At 41.4% G+C, this 20,819-nt stretch overlaps 1 protein-coding gene across 2 annotated transcripts in view; it reads right to left on the bottom strand.

The window, feature by feature from the left end:
* The window catches only part of ARHGAP8 (Rho GTPase activating protein 8), a 106,881-nt gene that overhangs the window by 68,531 nt on the left and 17,531 nt on the right, over positions 1-20,819 (bottom strand). For both annotated transcript variants that reach the window (XM_005299911.4, XM_065583749.1), the window contains exons 2-3: positions 18,883-18,996; positions 10,321-10,461 (exon numbers count right to left, since the gene is read on the bottom strand). In XM_005299911.4, the coding sequence (XP_005299968.1) occupies positions 10,321-10,461; positions 18,883-18,919 (178 nt within the window). In that variant the 5' untranslated portion in view covers positions 18,920-18,996. The remainder of the gene's footprint in view (positions 1-10,320; positions 10,462-18,882; positions 18,997-20,819) is intronic.

Here is a 20,819-nt window from a genome sequence, read left to right as displayed (position 1 = left end):
TCCAATAGGTGAATAGATCTGAACCACTCAGTAACAGCACCCATAATGTACTTAAATTTAACATCCTTGTTGGGGGGGAAATACCAAATAAATCCACCACAGTAGCATTTAACTTCAAATAGGGGAACTACACAAAAATGAGGAAGCTAGTTAAATGGAAATTAAAAGATATGGTAACAACAGTACCTGCAAGCTGCATGGAAACTATTTAAAAATACCATAATAGAGGCTCAGACTAATGTATTGCCGCCTAGAACAACAACAACAAAAACAAACAGTAAGAAGACCAAAAAATGCCACCATGGCTAAACAACAGAGTAAAAGAGGCAGTTAGAATCAAAAAGACATCCTTTACAAACTGTAAGTCAAATCCTACTGAGGAAAATAGAAAGGAGCATAAACTCTGGCAGGTCAAATGTTAAAGTGTAATCAGGCAGGCCAAACATTTTTTTAAAGAGCAACTAGCAAGACACTAAAACTAACTAGCAATTTCTTTTAAGTACATCTACAGCAGTAAGGATGCCAAACAATCAGTGGGGCCATTGGATGATTGAGATGCTACAGGAACACTCAAGGAACACAAGGTTGTTGCCGAGAAGCTAAGCTCTGCATCAGTTTTCACTGCAGAGGATGGGAGGGAGATTCCCACATCTGAGCCATTCTTTTTAGGTGACAAATCTGAGGAACTGTCCCAGATGAGGTGACAATAGAGGAGGGTTTGGAACAAATTGATAAATTAAACAGAAATAAGATACTAGGCCCAAATAATATTCACCCAAGAGTTCTGACGTAACTCAAATATGAAATTACAGAACTACCTATTGTGGTATGTAACCTATCACTTAAATCAGCCTCTGTATCAAATGACTGGAGGATAGCTAAGGTGACACCAATTTAAAAAAACAAACAAACAAACAAACAAACAAAAAACACTCCAGAGGCTATCCTGGCAATTACAGGCTGGTAAACCTGACTTCAGTACCAGGCAAATTGGTTGAAACTATAGTAAAGAACAGAATTATCAGACACATAGATAAACATAATGTTGGGAAAAAGTCAACACAGCTTTTGGAAAGGGAAATCATGCCTCACCAATCTATTAGAATGATCTGAACATGTCAACAAGCATGTGGACAAGGGTAGTTCAGCTGATATAGTGTACCTGAACTTTCAGATAGCATTTGACAAGGTCCCACACCAAAGGCTCTTAAGCAAGTAAGCAGTCCTGGCATAAATGGGGAGGTCATCTCATGGATCAGTAATTGGTTAAAAGATAGGAAACAAAGGATAGGAATAAATGGTCAGTTTTCACAATGGAGAGAAGTAAATAGCAGGGTGCCCCAAGGATCTGTAGTGGGACCAATGTTGTTCAAAATATTCATAAATGATTTGGGAAAAAGGATAAACAATGAAGCTTGCAGATGATACAAAATTACTCAAGATAATTAAGTCCAAAGCAGTCTGCGAAAAGTTACAGAGAGCTCTCACAAAACTGGGTGACTGGGCAACAAAATGGCAGATGAAGTTCAATGTTGGAAAATGCAAAGTAATGCATATTGGAAAACATAATTCCAACTGTTCACACAAAATGATGGGATCTAAATGAGCTATTACCACTCAGGAAAGAGATTTTGGAGTCATTGTGGATAGTTCTCTGAAAACATCTGCTCAATGTGCAGCGGCAGTCAAAAAAAGTAACAGAATGTTAGGAACCATTAGGAAAGGAATAGATTAAATAGACAATAAATATCATAATGCCAATATATAAATCTATGGTATGCCACACCTTGAATACTGTGTGCAGTTCCGGTTGCCCCATCTCAAAAAAGATAAATTAGAAATTGAAAAGGTACAGAGAAGGGCAACAAAAATGATTAATGGTATGGAACAGCTTCTGAATGAGGAGAGATTAAAAGGGGACTGTCCTGCTTGGAAAAGAGAAACCTATGGGGGGGAATATATGATAGAAGTCTATAAAATCATGAATGGTATGGAGAAAGAAAATAAGGAAGTGTTATTCCTTCACATAACACAAGAACCAGGAGTAACCCAATGAAATTAATAGGCAGCAGGTTTAAAACAACCATAAGGAAATATTTTGTCACACCACACACAGCCAATGGAGTTCATAGCTAGGGGATGTGTGAAGGCCAAAACTATAACTGGGTTAAAAAAAGAATTAGATATGTTTATGGAAAATAGGTCCATCGATGGCTATTAGCCAAGACGGTCAGGGATGCAACCCCATGCTCTGGGTGTTCCTAAACCTCTGCCGACTGCTGGGACCGGAGATGGGTCATTCGATACTTTTCTGTTCATCCCCTTTGAAGCATCTGACACCAGTCACTGTCAGGATGCTGGGTTAGACGGACCACTGGTCTGACCCAGTATGGACATGCTTATGTTTGTATGTAATGGGACTAATCCTCATTTGTGTCAGGGATGGTATGGATGGTTGTCCTTTCTATTTATGTGAAACTTGGGTAGCTGAGGTCAAAAAGGGTTCCCAGGATAACCTAGAGCAGCCTAAACTTTAACTTTTGTCCACCAAGCGTAGCAAATTGCAAAACACATAACATGTGAATCAAAAGCCAAAATATGACATTCCCCCCCTAGCTACAGCACTATGAGCTGAGATCTTCAAAGCTTCTTAGAAGATTCAAATGCTCAATTTCCATTAATTTGAATGGAGTTGGAAGTGAGTCTGAATCCCTTAGGCAACTTTGAAAATCCCAGCCAAGAGCACTAGAAATGAAATTCTCCCCTCTCCACAGGGCTCACATGGGACTCCATGGAAGTCCCATGTGAACCCTGTGGAATCTTTAGATGAAGAAAGATTGTAAAAGAAAATTACAAAAATGCTTGGCCAACAATTTTAAGGATGTTGTTTGCACTTAAATTGTTCACTCCTTAGGAAACTGTAATGCTTTTTAACATGCACCAACAATTACCATGGACGTTCTAAACCTTTTATTTTTTTAGCATAATTAATTTAGACAGCAGGAGCAAACTGTTTATTATTTAGGACACATATTTGATCCACTCAGTGAGCACTGAGGCGGACGTGGATTTGAAGATTCCATAGTTATTTCACAGTTATAAAAAAATGTTACTGCTTTCATTTCACAAGTCCTTTCTCTGACTGTGTTCACTATTCTGAATTCCAGTCACGTTCTGAATTTATTTGGAAACCAGTTCTTTGTGAAAAGACCTCATCTGGAATCATGGCTTTAGCTCAATTCCGGAAAGCACCTAAGCATGTGCTCAAGTGATTTCTTATATAAGGACAGATTAAAGTGCATGCATAGGTGGTTTCCTGGATCTGGGCCTTTGTTTGTTCTCTTCACCAATCACATTTAATATATTTTCCATATAGTTTTCTTAAAATCTTGGCAAACATCTTGTTCTTTCAGTCAAACAAAAGCAGAAGGCACCACTAGCTTTCTGATGTAATTAATTGTTTGTTTAGTTTCATCTGGGTCCATTCTTGAAGTTGAAATAGCAGAGTGAGCCAAACCCAGATTTAATTCTGAAGTCAGTGGAGTTATACCTGGAATGAATTTGGACCTCTGTATTACAGAGATGCTCTGGTGTTGTATTGAGGGTTAGCACCAGGTTTAGAGATACAAAGTCAATATTTTGCTGTTTCACAAGTAGCTTCCAAGAAAATGCAGATTAAAGAGCAAAGAAATACAAGGCTGGTTCAATGGAACATATATACCTTGTGCCTATATTGTTCAAGTGTGAGATTTTACACCTTCCTCTGAAACAATTAATGAACTACTGGTGGAAAAACAGTGTCAGACTTACTGGAGTGGCTCACGACCAAGTGTGCCAACCTCATGGCGGACTGTCAAAAAGCAGGGCAGACACACCAAACTGATATGTTCTATAATTCGATTTCACCAACCCTGTAACAAATGTGAACTCCCAGATCGCTGTAGCAATTTTACCATGGAGTCACAGTCAGTCCCCTTGGGCTCTCCAGTCTATCTTGCCACCCAGGCAAGCTGGATTTAGTGATAAATGGTCACAGACACCAAAAATCACAAAATATTCAGGCTGCTTCCAGTCCTAAGAGACCAGTCGCTTACCCTGATCTCACACCAAAGATACCACTTGTATCCAATGCTGTAATAAACTAACTAAAGGTTTATTGACTAGAAAAAAGAAATGACAGCTATTTACAGGTGAAATCAAGCAAGCATATATACACAAATGAGTTCCAGTCTGTGATGACTGGTGACAGAGATACAGTAATCTGTCAGCATTGAATGTCTTTTTAGGCCTTAATCCAGGGTGACCCTGGAGCCCTCAGCTTTTTGTTTCTTAACTCCAGCCCTTGTGAGAGTGCAAGAAAGCTATTTTTATTTTCCTCTTCCAGCATTCAGAAAGATAGGATGAAGCCTTCTGCACGTATATCTCCATGGGTAGATGGGGCAACAAACAAAGCTTTTGTCCTATAATGGACCACTTTATTTTTGATACTCCTTCTGGATGGGTGGGGGGAAGTCTCTCTTCCCATCTGAGTTCACAAGTTCAAAGCAGGCGTTTTTACAATTCTAAAACAAACATATTTTACCTTGTAGCATGGAATACAGACATTACAAATAAGATTAATGCATGCATCAATTTACAAGCATTTTATAGAGTCCAAACACATCCTTACAAGTCTAACACCCATCGTTCAACTATATTAACATATAATTGAACAGGTCTAGTTTCCAGCTATGAATTTGTCAGTGCTCAGAGGATGCCTACAGACTTGGCAAGACCTGGTATCTGATTTACCGGCATCACACACGATACCAGATTAGAAAGACCACTGGTCTGTTCTGGAGATGTGCCTAGACCAGATCCTCAGATCTGAACACTCCCAAATTCTGAAAGAGTTCACATTCAGATCTGAACTTTGACACTCAAGCTCAGCTTCATTTTCTTTTACATAGAGATTCCTGTGTTCTTAGGGTATCATAAAGTAAAAGAGATTATAAGCAGACCCTTGTTCTCTTGTTGAATTTGAGCAAACACACAGTCAACACATACCCTAAGACTTTAGACCTTCCTATTGTGCAATACTTTCTGTTTTGATTTCTAAAAAACAAATATAGTATGTAGAGTCTGATAGCCAAAAGACCGATACGAAACATTTATTTCTTGTATGGGCTATGTGAATGTTGTATTTTGTGGTTTTCGATTGAAATGACTGGAAAAGAGAAATGTATAGAGGAGACATTATTATAACAATCATTTTAAGAGGAAAAGGGGTAGGAGCAAGTGAACATGCACATTTAAAACCAAGACAAAGTCAACTCAAATTACCAGCTATAGCCTAACAGCTAAGAGGACAAAAGCACATATCTAAGTATTAAGACAGCAGATATCAGAAATTCTTCTAGAAACACACAAAATCAGCACACATGCAAAAATACTGCACAGAATCATGCAAGAAATAATCAGAGGCCATACTGTGAGGGGATAATGGAACATAAAAACAGCCACACTGGGTCAGGCCAATGGTTCATCTAGCCCAGTATTCTATCTTCCGACAGCGGCCAGTGCCAGACGCTTCAGAGGGAATGAACAGAACAGGGCAATTATCAAGTGATCCATCCCCTGTCATCCAATCTCAGCTTCTGGCAGTCAGAGGAAAATAAGGGAAAGAGCTTGATGTATTATGTAGCTTTTATATTTTATTTCTAATCAAATTAAAGTAAAAACAATCAGTACTGCAACAGCCTTTACTTCTGTGGGATTCCAAAAATGTTCATGTGCTTACAAATGGGTACATCACCAGACCAGCAGAATAATTTGCATGTTTCAAGCTGACATATATGTAAAATAGCCAACTGCATATCAGCATTAATGAGACAAGTCAATCTGAGTAAACATCCCAATTTCAGTCTGAACAATTATTACAGCTAGAAGTCTTTAAAAAATCCACCACACTTTTGTTTGACAGTGGAAATTGGATTAACTTTGTTCTTATTTATACAGTGTGAAATAGACTCCAAAGAATCTTTTGGATCTTGTCAAAGCTATTGTTATGGTAAGCAGGTATAAATTATTTTAATTTATGGGAGGAATATTCGATTGTTATTAAAACATAATGAAAGGCTATTTTTTGCATTTAAAAAAATTATTGTGGAAAATAGAATCAAAGTAAAAGCCAGAACAATTATTGCACAGAATCTTCACTTAAATTCTGTCCTCTCATTCCTTATCCATTTATAATATATTCCATTGTCTTTCAACCACAAAATTAGAATGGAATGAACAGCTTGCAGAGTTACTTTAACTAAGCCACTCCAAACACTGAAATTATCATTTGTTTTATTTGAGAGATGATTAAAATGTATAATAAACTAGGTACAAATAATTTTTTTTTAAATGATTTTTTTTTTTCAAAAGGAACTGACCTTTTCCCAGAGGGGAAGGAGATTTGAAAAGACTATCCCTTTCTGAGTTGCTTTAAATCCAGCCAGCATACGAATTTGATTTGCTACCAGTTAAAAGAGGGAGTAGGGAAGTCTCTCTGCTGAATTGAAGCATTTCCCCTCCCCACCGCCTCCTTTATCTTTACTTATTTGATTCTCCCCTAGAATTTTATGATTTTTAAATATTAAACAAAGATTCTGATGTGCAGCTGCTGGCTATTGGAATGCACTCGGGTTTTGCATTTAAATTGTTCAGTGTGGTTCCCAAGCTCCGGCATGTTACTCCTGACTGACATGCCAGCTAAAACCACGGCTTTCTGATCTTAAAGCAGCTATTTTTCACTACCAAGGCCGCCACATTAAGAAAATCATTTGTACAGAAGTAAACATTTTAACCAGATGCATCCCTGGAGTACTTCTATTTGCTTCGATGGAGTTAAGCCAGGGATATATATATATATATATAGGCTTTTGATTTCAGTTTGAGCAAACATGCTTAAGAAGGGAGCTCTAAAATGAAACAAGGAAGCTGCAAATGAGTACTTTTTAAAACCATGCTGATTCTCACTCCAGAGAAATCTTGCAGCAAATGCTCCTCCCCTGATATGTCACAAGACTGAGGTGAACATCCACAAATAAATATAAGTCAGGTGAGACTGTTATTGAATAGAAAGGCTACTTAACATTCTTTATCCACTTTGTATTCTCTTTTCCTGTAGCTCACCATCAGTGAAAGCATGATTTTTTTAAAAGGAGTTGGCTCAAGAAGAAGAGTATATATATTACTTATTCCAAAAATTTTGGCCCCTTTTGAATTTCCCCACCATTTAAACTCCTCCTACTCAAGGGGCAGAACCTGGCTCAGAATATGAAGGACATATTTTCTGTTTGCTTACATGCTATTTAGATATTTTGTTCAACAGCTAATTTCCTCTCATGCCAATTTCCTCATTCAGGAGAAATCACTAAGATTGCCATGCAAATAAAAAATAAGAAGCAAATCACAGAAGAAATTTTCAAACTGCATCTTTCAGAGGGTTTAGCTGCGCATCAGGCACTGTGCTTATAAGCCATGATTAACATGGTCTAGAAAATACTTAGTCCTGCCTCAGTGCAGAGGATGGACTAGATGACTTATCGAGGTCCTTTCCAATCCTACATTTCTATGATATCCTCCAGGAAGGATAAACACTGCGGGATCTGTTAGAATTAATAGCAGCTACAGTGGACAAATGACAAGGGTCAATGAGTTCCATTGGGGCTTTGAGTACAGGGAAGATCAGGTACACAAACATAAGAGAAAACCTCTTTTACAACAAGAGACTGGAAGTATAATGTATTGCTAGAAGGAAAAGTTCAGACTCTCAAATCCAGGCCCACAACATTCAGGTGCTAGGTATAACAGCGGGGGGAAAAGCATTGCCTTCATGGACAATTTTCTGGCAGATCCGCTAAAGCTGAATATAAAAGATGATCCCTTTTATTTACTGAAGTATTATCCTATAACGATGTGTAACGAAGCAGGTGGTAGAGGTTGCTGGAGGGACATTATAATGACCTTGATATTTTCAAAGTCTCTGTTAACGTCTCTATTTGAGTTTCTAAATTTCTTTTCTATTTCAAAGGTTCGCCAGCTCATTCACACTTCTTTGTTAATTTAGTTTCAGGGACTTCATGCAGAGCTTTGATGTCTTGGTATTTTTCTCTGTCATACACCAGGGTGTGGGTGGTGTGACCTAGTGATGTGAACAGGAGTCTGGCCTAGTGGCCTAAGCAGAATCAGACAGCAGAACCAGAGGAGTGGTCAGGGGACAAGCTCCTGACACAAACATCCTAAAGTACTTTTGTTCTGTCAGACTAGTATCTTGCTCAGTCAATAGAGTTTAGGGTTGCCAACCATCCTGGATTGGCCGGGATTCTACCAGAATCAGCCTTGATCTCCTGGTGGCTATTGAAAGCAATCCAGGAGATTTTAATAGACCACCAAAGTCCGGTTGGTGGCGCAGCGGGGCCAACGCAAGCTCCCTACCTGCCCTGGCTCTGCGCAGCTCCTGGAAGGGTCTGGCATGTCCAGCTCCTAGGCACAGGGGAGGCCAGGGGTCTCCGTGTGCTGCCCCTGCCCCGAGCGCTGACTCAGTAGCTCCCATTGGCTGGGAACATGGTGAATAGGAGTTGTGGTGGCAGTGCCTGCAGGCACGGGCAGCATGCAGAACCACCTGGCCCCTCTGCCTAGGAGCAGGACATGCTGGCTGCTTCTGGGAGCTGCCCAAGGTAAGCGACGCCCAGCTGCCCTAGGTCGCAACTCCCTCCTGCACCCAAACTCCCTCCCAGAGCCCACATCCCAACCCCCGGCCCCAGCCCTGAGCCCCCTCCTACATCCCAATCCCCTCATCCTCAATCCTACCCCAGAGCTCCCTCCTGCATCCCAAACCTCTCATCCCTGGCCCCACTCCAGAGCCTGCCCCCCCTCCAGCCAAAGCCCTCACTCCCTCCTGCACCCCAACCCCCTGCCCCAGCCCAGTGGAAGTGAGTGAGGGTGGGGGAAGGGCGAGCAACGGAAGGAGGGTGGGGCCTCAGGAAGGGGAGGGCGGGAGGTGTGGCAAGGGTGTTCAGGTTTGTGCAATTAGAAAGTTGGCAACCCTAATAGAGTTTGAATCTTGTACTCTCTTAGCCATGGGTTTAACTCTTACTTTGTGTATCAAGTTTGTGGTGAAGCTGAGGTAAATTAGTTTTACCTGAAAATATACATATATCTTCAACAGATATTATGGGTAACATCATGGCCCCATAGAAGTCAATGGTGATATTCCCATCTACTTCAAGTGTGTCAACCCAGACATCTCTGGGTCTGGCCATATCAGAGTGAATTGGCTCATCTAATACTTCAAGGTCTCCAGTGTAAATCAACTGATCAAGTACTAATGACTCAGACTGCCATCTATGGCCTAGATTCAGGAAAGCATTTAAGGATATGCTTAAATTCATCCTTATTCAGGAAATTCATGACCTAGCCCTATGCAAGTAAAAGGTGCAAAAAACGTGCTTTAAGTTTGTAAAGAATTTTGGAATTCATCAGGGTGACAAGTGGGAAATACTATTAGTTATTATTTCATTCTGTAAAAAAAATGCCAGGCTTTGTAGTTGAGGTGCAAAAATGTCAAGGTTACTCATAAGCTCAGGCTTACGCATTACTGTTGTGTTGCAAGTTAAAATAGTGCCAAAAACAAATCAAAGGAAAAAAACCCACAAGGGACACTATCAAGATAAACATTTTAAAGATGTGCTTACCTGTCACTAATAAAATGCTATATGTTATTAAAACCGGAATTTTTTAAAATCTAATGACCTGATTTTCAAAGGTGTGAAGTACCTGCAGCTCCCAGTGACTTCCCCTTTGAAAGTCAGGTGATAAATGTACATTTTCACCATTTACACTGATAGTTTACATTTTGCATTTCATTCATTTTAGACTAACATTTTAGACTGCTCAGTTGTTTTTTTCTGTTTCTTGTGGGCTAGCAGAATGATCATGTGTCTGGCTTCAGAACATACAGGAAATGAAAAACAAAACAACTTTTCACTGACTATAAACAAATACATCTATTCATATTTAGGTCTTGTACATTTGTTTTTAAACAAAACCAAACCTGAATTTGTGGCTGATGGTCCTGAACTGGCAAAGCACTGAAGCGTGTACTTAAACTCTAGCAACATGTCTGAAGTTAAGCATATGTTTACATTCTTTTCTGGATCGGGGTCCAAAGCGTCTACACTATTCCCATGTATCACTTTAAATAGTGTAATATGAAACAATATACTAAGGTGCAGAGTAACATCTGCTAAATCTAGGAAATGTCATGCATTTTAATTTTTATAAATATACCTGCTAGCTGCACAATGCCATGCCTCGCAACATCGTAGTATGGATGATCAATGCTTAGTTCAGTGTCTTCACATGCTGCTGGTGTGAAGGAGGTCTTTCGCTTTTCCATTATTGCATGTTCTGCCTCATCTTTCTGTAATTCTAAAGCAGTAAGCAAGAATTTATAAAATCAACTACTAAAAAACCTTCTTCTATCTCGCATACAATATTGTGAAATTGAGATCCACCCTCCATCCTCACAATGATGCCAGCTTTCTTCACTCACTCATTTATTACTTTTTCAAAGAAGCACCTTCATACTTTCTCCTATGCTGGGCTGCATACATGGGAGGAGCTCCCCATAAACATCTGCAGCAAAGCTCTTTCATTGCCTTCCTTTAAGTTCTTCTTGGCTACGATGCCCACAAAAACTTGACAATGGTTAGGCAGTTCTTATGCTGTGATCACTGCTTGTCATAACAACCAATGTTGTCTCACTGTTTCCTTACGCTTCCCCTGTCTGTCTGTCATATCTTGTTTTATACTTGGATCGTAAGCTCTTTCAGACAGAAAAATCACTGTCTGAAATCTTAAATGCATTGGGGGACACAGTGGGTTAGACAGGCTAAGAAAAGCACTAAGGGCCTGATGCAAAATGCAGTGAAATCAATAGGAGTCTTTCCATTTACTTGTGTGGACACTGGACTGGACTCTTTTCAGTGAAAGGTAGATATGGCCCTTTACTGTACATGGACATGACATGACATTTCACCAAAAACCAGTGTGATACTTAAAAAGAGATGATCCCAAGCATGCACAGGCCTTGGTGTGGGAAAACAAATACCTAGATCAAACACATTGTGAGCTGAATGCAAAGTTACAGCCATTAATATTTCAATACTGTTCAAAAGAATGATTCTGAGAAAGATACTAGAGTAAAATTATAATTGATATACTAACATGCAAGTGACCTGATGGCTTAAATTAAGAAAGGCTGATATTTCAAGAGACACATTATTGCTCTCCCAAAGCATATCACTCACTGTTTGTCAGCTGTTTCTTTATCATACAAGTTATACTAAGATGAAGTTAGTAATATTATCAAGAAGAGGAGGTTACTTGCCTAGAACTGGAGGTTCTTTGATATGTGTGGTCCCTATCTGTATCCCACTGAGGGTTACACATGTACACCAGGCGTCCAGAGTTGGAGAATTTGAAAGTAGTGTCCATTGGTTTGTCTTGTGCTTCTGTCCGAGGCAATAAAGGGCAGGGTGGACAGACTGCATCTTCAGTTCCTTCTGTAATCTGAATTGACCAATCTGCAGCAGAGGGGAAGGTGGGCAGGAAGTGGAATACAGATAGGGACCCACACCTCTTGAGGAACCTCCAGTTACAGGTAAGTTACCTCCTTTTCTTCTTTGAGTGATGGTCAAGTGACTATTCCACTGAGGGTGATTGACAAACAGTACCTAAGTTGGAAAAGGGTGCGAGGATAAGGATGGAATGGTTGTAAGGAGAACTGTCGTGTCAAAGGAGGTGTCCGTTGCTAAGTCCTGCACTTAGGTGTAGTGTGCTGCAAAAGGTGTGCACCGAACTCCACATGACTGCTCTAGATAGGTCTACAAGTGGAATGTCCTGAAGGGAGGCTGTGGTTCAAGCCTGAGCTCTTGAGGAGTAAGCCTGCACCCCTGTAGGAGGTAGGCCTGATAGTTGGTAGCAGAGTTTAAAGCAACAGAAATCCATTTGGAATTCTTTGGGTGGAGATGGCTTGCCCCTTGAGTCTCTCTGCTACTGCCACCAGTAGTCAAGGAAACTTCCTGATTGGCTTTGCTCTCTGTAGGTAGAAAGCAAGAGCTCACCATACATCAAGGGAATGGAGTTGACATTCCTCTGCAGAAGCATGTGGTTTCGGAAAGAAAACAGGTAAGTAGATGGTTTGATTGATGTGAAACTGGGAGACCACCTTTGGTACAAATTTGAGATGTAGACGTAAAGAGACTTAATCCTTGTGGAACACCATGAAAGGCAGGTCTGTCATCAGAGCCTTGAGTTTGCCGACCCATCTCACAGAAGTAATTGCAACCAGGAAGACAACATTCATAGAAAGGAGGGATATGGAGCATGAAGCTAACAGCTCAAAGGATGGCATTGTTAACAGAGAAACTAGATTCAGGTCCCACTGGAGTGTGATCATTTGGACAGGTGGGAAGGTTCTGATGAGGCCTTTCCAAAACCTAGTGGTAAGCAGATGCATAATGACAGAGTAACCTTCCACTGGAGGGTTGAACTCGCTAACTGCGGCCAGGTGGACTCTCAAAGAACTGAGGGCAAGACCTGATGACTTTAAGGAGAGACTGTAGTCTAGGATGAGGGGGATCCCCACTGATTCTGGTAAGACTCCTTTGTGTTGAGCCCAAGATGAGAAGTGTTTCCACTTGGCTTGGTAACATCACCTTGTCCTTGAGGGCTCGTAGCAGGCGCTGCTCCAGTGTGGGGATTCCTGGGCACCCACAAGGCCAAGGTCCGCAGGTGAGACGGTTCGTCTGAAGCAATTCTCATAGCCGTTTTTATCATCATCTCTTTCTCAGGGGGTGTATACATCCACAAACAGGCTCTGGCAAGAAACACTACTGCTTTCTATTCCCACACTTAACACTCTTGGGCCCTGCTTATCTCTTCACCTGTTTATCCAGTCGGAGTGGCTGCAAGCCAGGCCGGCCGATCAAAGCCAGTTCACTACTAGCTCCACCCGGACCATCCTATAACAGGCCAAGGTAACTTGCGGTCAGCCCCAACACTCCACCCCTTGTTTCCTGGCAGAGCTATGCTGATGGGGGGGCCATACACAGCTTCATGGTATGCCATGAACACTCACACCCACTGTGCCATCCGTCGAACAGAAGAACAGAGGGCAACCCACAATACAGAGCAGCCCCCCCATCACTACAAAAACAACAACAGTGGGATGTAACATTAAATTTAGGGCAGCCGTGGCCTTAGGGGACCACCCCTTAAATACATCCCACCAATGATGAACAGTTAGCTCCGACTCAGCCTTCGCTATCCGGACATGGGAGCCATGATCATACAACATTCTTACCTGGGTTCATGTGAGTGCTGCGCCACGCTCTACCAGCACCTGAGAAACCATAGGGTATTGCTGCAAAAAATATTCCAACTCAGCAAAGGTAACCCCGAGCTCCAGAGAAACATTCCAGGGTCTGAATTCAAGCCACTGCTCGTAAGCATCTCTCGTGGTGCTCCAGTACACCACACCTATGGTGCGGTCAACTACATGGGTGACGTTGCAGCGGCAGTGCTCCACCGGGGGCTCACTGCACTCCCCGTCTTCCCAGACTACCGCGTGAAACGACAACACACACACACACCACCCCGGCCACTGTCGTAAACCCACGTGTCGTTGGCAGCACTCCGTCGCAAATACCCGCAGGTGATTGTATTCCACTGGTCAGCATGGGATGCCGGCCAGACCTCTCCATAGCCGGTGGCCATATTGACTACGGTGGGAAACATAATCGACTTGCCAAATTTGAGCAGGCTGGTCTCCCCGTGGCACCTGTCCAGGGGAGCCGGCTTCCACCTGTAAGGGCTTAACAATCTGGCAAATCTTACAAACAGCTTTAGCTGTTTTTAGGGCTACATGTGAGGTGGGGATACCTTGGGCCTGTGCCCAATGGTACGCCCCCTCCTGGCCCAAGTGCCCTGAGTGCGTGTGTATCCAGGAAGCCAAGAGGGAAAGAGCCTCCCTCTCATTGGCAGGGGCCACTGTACACTCGGCTATGTGGGCCAGTTGGTCCGTGGCAGCATTCCAACGATGCTTCTGGGTACGATTCTGGTGGGCATCTACATGAAACACATAAATCAAAAGGTCCTGCGCAGAGGAATACAATTCCTGCCAAATAGGGGCGCCTCACACAGGCTTGCCGTGGACGGTCCAATCCTGGGCTCTCGAGTGGCCCATCCAGGTGGCCAGTCCCTGAGCCCCTGTCCAAGAGTCAGTGTACAGGCATACCTCAGGGTCCCCAAGGGCAAACGCCCACCTCACCGCCAGCAGCACAGCATAAAGCTCAGCATATTGGCTGGAGGCTCCCTGTCATTCGGCAGTCTCGTACAACTGGCGAACAGGATTTAAGGCAACAGCTCTCTAGCGCTGCATATTACAAACATACCTGGCCAAGCCATCAGTAAACCAGGCGTTGGGCCGCTTGCAGCGCTCAAACTATCAAATGAGGCACCCCATTGCACAGTGGGGGCTTCAGGCGGGGGCTGGACTGCAGTGGGGGGGCGGCCGCCTCGTCCTCCTCCTGGGGCTGCACCAACTGTTCATGAAGCTTATTAGTACCATGGGGTCCTGCGCCGGCACGGTCATTAATATACCACTTCCACTTCACAATAGAGCTCTGTTGTGCCCTCCCCACTCGATTTCCAGTGTTGGGTTCCAAAATCCAATTCATAATGGGGATTTTGGGCTGTAAAACCCACAGTCTGCCCCTCAGTCAGGCGCTCAGTTTCAATCCAGGCCCAATAGCAAACCAAAAGCTGCTTTTCGAACAGAGTATACTGGCTGGCCACTTCAGGGAGTTTACAAGACCAAAATCTGAGGGGACTCTTATTGCGGGCACCCAACAATTTTTGCCACAGACTCCAAGAGGCGTAATCCTCCAGCACGGACACCTCCAGGTGAAAGGGGCTATGAGGATCATAGGGGCCCAAGGGCATTGCGATCTGGATGGCAGCTTTAGCCTCCTCAAATGCACACTGCTGGGATTTGCCCCAATCGAATGGGGTCTTTTTTCCTAGTGACATTATAAAGGGGCTTTAAAAGCAAAGCGAGGTGTGGGATGTGGTTACGCCAGTAACCAAACAACTCGATCACTCGCTGCGCCTCAACCTTGGCTGAAAGCTGGGCAATTTGGTCTACAACAGAATGAGGGATGTGACACTGCGCCCCATGCCACATGATCCCAAGGAATTTCACGCATCGGCTGGTGGGCTGTACTTTGTTGGGATTAACAACCCCCCCCCTGGCCTGCATGTGAGTGGTGAGCGCCTGCAAGGTTCACTCCAAGCTCAGTGGTTTGAGCATTGGCCTGCTAAACCCAGGGTTGTGAGTTCAATCCTTGAGGGACCCATTTAGGGATCTGGGGCAAAAATCTGTCTGGGGATTGGTCCTGCTTTGAGCAGGGGGTTGGACTAGATGACCTCCTGAAGTCCTTTCCAACCTTAATATTCTATGATTATGGTCCATGCCCTGAATCATCAAATCATCAATATAGTGGTGAATAATCACTGATTCTTCGGGGGTAAACATCTGGAGGTCATCCGCCACCAACCCATGGCACAACGTGGAACTGTGGACAGATCTCTGTGGTAATCGAGTGAAAGTGTACTGGCGCCTGCCCCAGGTGAAGGCAAATTGGGCTCGTGCCTCTTCAGCAATGGGAACTGAGAAAAAGGCGTTGGCCAGATCAATAATGGCATACCATTCCCCCTCGGTCCGCCCGATGGCCTCAATTAAAATCACAACATCAGGAATAGCGGCCGTGGGGGCACCTCCCTGTTCAGGGCCCGGTAGTCTACTGTCATCCATCCAGACCCGCCACACCGGGCTGTTACAAAGAAATACCACTGGCTTAATGACCCCTGCCTGCTGCAACTCAGTGATAGTCTCCCCTATCTCCTTCTGTCCCACTTCCTTGAATTTGCTGTAATTCAGGAAATCATATTTGGCTGACAATGCCTGATAGTTTGCGATTCTCAATTGCAAGCTGGAAGATGAGAATACTTTACAACCCAGAAGATCTAAGCACTTCCCTTCTTTAGCTGTAGATTGAGGGTGTTGTTGTTTAGATCTTTCTGTAGTAGCCTGGACTACAAGGGAATTTGGGGGTGGGGGTGAGAAAAGAAATTTGGAATCTTTGGCAGGAACACAGTAGCATTTTTTCAGTCCTTTGGGAGTAGCTGTGCAGGTGGCTGGGGTGTGCCATACTGTTCTGGCAGCTTCCAGTATGGCTTTGCTAATCAGCAATGCTATTTTCACTGGCGAAGGATATCCAGACGCTTGTGCTGGGAATCTTGGATCTCTTCTGCAGAGATCTGGAGTTTCCCCTCGACTCTCCTTAACTCCTGCAATTGTCTGAATTGATCTGGCAGAGAATTGATCTGACTGATGCAGCCACCGTGTTGTCAGGAGAGGAAGAGAGGAGCCCTGCTCGTCCTGGCAGAACCGCTGGGATCAAGCTAAAAAGTTCTTATTCTACCATCGGGTCTGTATGCCTGGTGGATGGATCCGCCCCGCCCTTTATCGCCTCGGACGGAAGCACAAGGTGAGGCAGGGCACATGCATGGACCAACGGACATTACTTTCAAATTCTCCAACTTTGGATGCATGGTGTGCATGCGTACCCCTCAGTGGCATACAATAGGGACCATCACTCGAAGAGGAACATTATTAACTCCACTTTTTGGGTGTTTCAACAACAACATTTTGCATTCTGAACACCTATGTATTTCATATAACTTGACCTCTACCCGAAATACATATGGGAAAACAGAGTATATAAGGTATTGATTCCAATCAGATTTATGTGCAAATAACTAATAACTGTGCAGAAAATACTCTTTCTAAATAATTTGTTTTATTTTCCATTGCACAATTTTCCAAGATCTATCAGATTACCCTTTAAACAGGAACATATTAGGATTGTGGGGTTTTTTTTTTGTTTTGTTTCATTTTGCCTTTTAACATGGCTTTGTAACAAAAATGCATTTAAAAAACATGAAAAATGATTACACTCATGGCTGGGCCTGGGTTTGTACGGGTATGCATGTGTGTTTGGTTTTGTTTAAATATCATGACCTTCTCCCTGAACTCTCACAATAAAAAAAAAAAATCCATAGAAAATAAAATAGTGGCACTTTTAGTCTTAGAAAAAAGATGTAGCTATCAAAATAACCTATTTGTTACCTCTGCACACATGTAAGGATAAAATTCATAACATTGCCTACAAATGTATACTTCCCTACCTTTTAAAAATGATGAACTACAAAGGCAAAAATATACCACTCAGAACAGCTGGATGCTGTAGCTGTAAGGACAGAACACTTATGCCCTGAGAACTAGTTGGGAAGTAATGGATAATAAAAACACAAACCAGACATGATTTTTTTTTAAATACAACCAACCACCAACAAAAAAAACCCCAACTTTGAATCATGTTAAAAATCAGAACAAGGACAACAGTGTTCAGTTTTGCTTATGAATTTTAAGTTTCTGCACAGTATAATCAACCTTAGTAAACAAACAAAAAACAATAAAGCGGGGCAGGGACAGAAAGAGTTAACATATTAATATCATGGGGTAGAACAGGGGAAGTTGTTTAGTAAACAAATGTGCTTACAAACATTGAGTTCACCAGAATCAATTGATATACAAAAGGCTATATTAACCTAAATATACAATATACTTTTTAACATAAAAGACCCAGAAATTTAAACCAAAGTTTCATAAACACTCTGCCACTCTTAAGCTTATTTTGTACTGTACATAGGCAATCTCAAGTGTAAAAATTTATAATTAACTCTGACTGGTTTAGACTCGCATGGTAAAGAACTGCAGATGTAAAGCAAACATGTGTATTCATTTGTACTGTAGTTACCTGCAGTGATTAAAGACGCCCTACTATAAATCAGGAACTTTTTTGAGACTAGCTACCTTGAACTGATTGAAATAATTCCTTATTAACCATTTTTTAATTTTTGGCAAAGGTAGGAGGGAGGATGTCTCATCGTAAAAAATGCTCATTATTCCAAACTGAGAACAACCCAACTACTGTTCATCACCCTGCTTCAGTTCCTGCTGGCAGTTACTGCTGTTAACCCTGGCTATGAGGGAAAAGGGAAGGCCTGATCCACAGTCTACTGAGATCAATGGGATTCTAATTTCCATTGACTTAACTGGATTTTGGCTTAGTCCCCAGGACTAAAATGGGAGCCAGCTGTTGTAGAAATACATGATGACTGGGAAATCAAAGTGATAATATGGGACAGGGTAGGAAAGATAGAGTAAAATATAGATTGTAAAAGGTTCCTCCTCCAAGGTTCAGTCTGGCATCCTCAGAAGTGAGGTTTGGGTTTTTTTTTTTAAAACACTGATTTTTCAAACTGATGAGCCCCGTAAAACCAGGGTCATATTGCTCTGTTCTTCTAACATATTCAGAGATAACATGCAATACCGCAATCTCTATGCACATTCAATACTTGTCTCTTTGGAGTAATGACTCCCATTTGTGCCACAATATGTGATGATGGTGATATGCCGATAGTCTAGAATTGCACTGGGAACATATACCAATAATTCATAAAAGCTGCATGTATTAAACTAACCTTCAACCCTAATGGCTTTAATAGGGTACACATCAGTACAGTGGCTATAACTCATATTGGATTGCTCAAAATAGTATTACAAAATGCCTGTGAAGTTTCTCACTTAGTGAAGACGCTCTATTAAATCATCTGTAATTCTACAAAGATATTATTTGAAGTGCAATAAAAAATATTTACCTATTTCGGCTAATTCCTCAAAATCAATTTCAGACATGTTTTCTATTAGGAACAAGCCTAATTCTTGCTGACCGATATTTGCTGGATTTGATGCCTCTTGGTTCTCAATCAATCCTAGAAAAACATAAACAGTTACCATCACTGTGAAAAAGCCTTCAGCTTTTGTTTACATTGTGTACGACTAAAGAAAAAAATCCTATTACATGATTATGATTGGATAATTGGAACCAAATCATTTTTATTTCGTAGAAATGTTGTTACAATAAAGAGGATTATAATAGGTTTTGACTTAGCAGTCAAGGTAATGGAAGGTGTAGTAACAGGATTTTCAGCAAAGACGATCTATAGAATGATTTATTTTGGATATTTTCCTTCTTCAAAATACATATTTAATATATATTGTGACTACAGCCATCAGAATTAAAGAATGGTCAGTAATCTCTTCTTGGGCTACATAATTCCTTTTATTCATGTCACAGCTATCTGTCAGTTCCAGGAGAAAGTAAAGTCTATACTCATTCACAGTTGCCATCTTTATTTTGTTCTGCTACAGCAATAATTCTAATTTGACAAAATTGATTCCATATCAAACAAAATCATGAAAACTTCAGGTAGACATAACAACACTAAATACTTAAGCTACACAGCACCTCAGATATTTTACTGAGGCACAGAGATATTAAGTGACTCACCCAAGGTCAACACAACTACTCTGTGTCAGGAATTGGGAATGGGATTTGGAAGTCCTGTCTCCCAAATTCCTTCTCCATTAACTACAATACTCTCTTAAATTGAAAATCTGGGCTCAAATTGGCAGGGAGGCCAGAAAAAGATCAAGCTTTTCAAACTCTTCCTTTGTTTTCATTTTTAAAAATAGCATCATGATTCTGTAGTTGTTTTCTTTATAGAATTAAAAAGAACACCGGTAAATGTATAGCTGGGCTGAAGAAAAAGTGCACATGAGTACACTCAAACCTTCCCCAAGCTTAAACGTCAGCAACGCTATAATATGGAAGATCATCTTCAGCCCTGGTGTGCAAACAAGCACACAAACCGTTTAGATTTCCTTGTCAATTCCCCTGCTCCTTACTGCTACATCATGTAGCTCCCACAGCCCAAAAAGGTTCTGGATTTTTTTTCTTCCCTTTTTAATACACTAGAAATAGGTTTTTAAAAAATCCATAGAGAACTGAGATATTACTAGTATTCCCAATGAAGTAGAAATTCATTTCAGCAAAGCACTTAAGCATGTGCTCATCTTTAAGCACAAGTAATTCCTATTTTGAACACATACTTACATGCTTTGCTGAACTGGGACCCACATCGTTAGAATGGTCATACATAAAATTTTAATGGTACATTTGAACAACATATTCAAAAGCCCTTCTTATGACTAGTCTTTGGACAGATGTGTCGAATGTTAGCGCTCTCACCTTCCTTCATATACCTTAGCTATTTTGTTACATATATTTGATATTTATGAAAACATAACCACTGCTGGCCAAAGTCAGCTATGGCGTTACCCCACAGCAGTTAATGAAGTTGTACTGCTTACAGCAGGGCTGAATCTGGTACCACCTCTTCAGTTATGTTCATTAAAGAGCAAGGTAGATCAGGACACACAAATTCACTGCATATCCAACACAGATGATTATAAAAGGGCTCCCAAAGAGGGTTAAACTAGGGCAGCTGAAATGTTGAATTTCCATTCCATGAAAAATTTTGACATTTTGGAGGAAAAAAATGTTCTAAATCATATGTCAAAATTTTGAGATTTTCTGTTAATTTTTTTAAAAATTATTTTGGGTGAATCAAGAGATTTTGTTTCAGTTTTGAAATATTTTATTTTTTAATTTTATTTTTACATTATTTTAAATTAGGGTTTAATATTTTTTAAAAAAATATAAAATAAAATAATTTAAAATAATTGGTGTTTG

The sequence above is a fragment of the Chrysemys picta genome, chromosome 1, assembly GCF_011386835.1.
Source record: "Chrysemys picta bellii isolate R12L10 chromosome 1, ASM1138683v2, whole genome shotgun sequence".
In the NCBI taxonomy this organism is placed as follows: Eukaryota; Metazoa; Chordata; order Testudines; family Emydidae; genus Chrysemys; species Chrysemys picta.
Note: the sequence above shows the minus strand (reverse complement) of the source record. Positions and strands in the feature narration are given on the sequence as shown.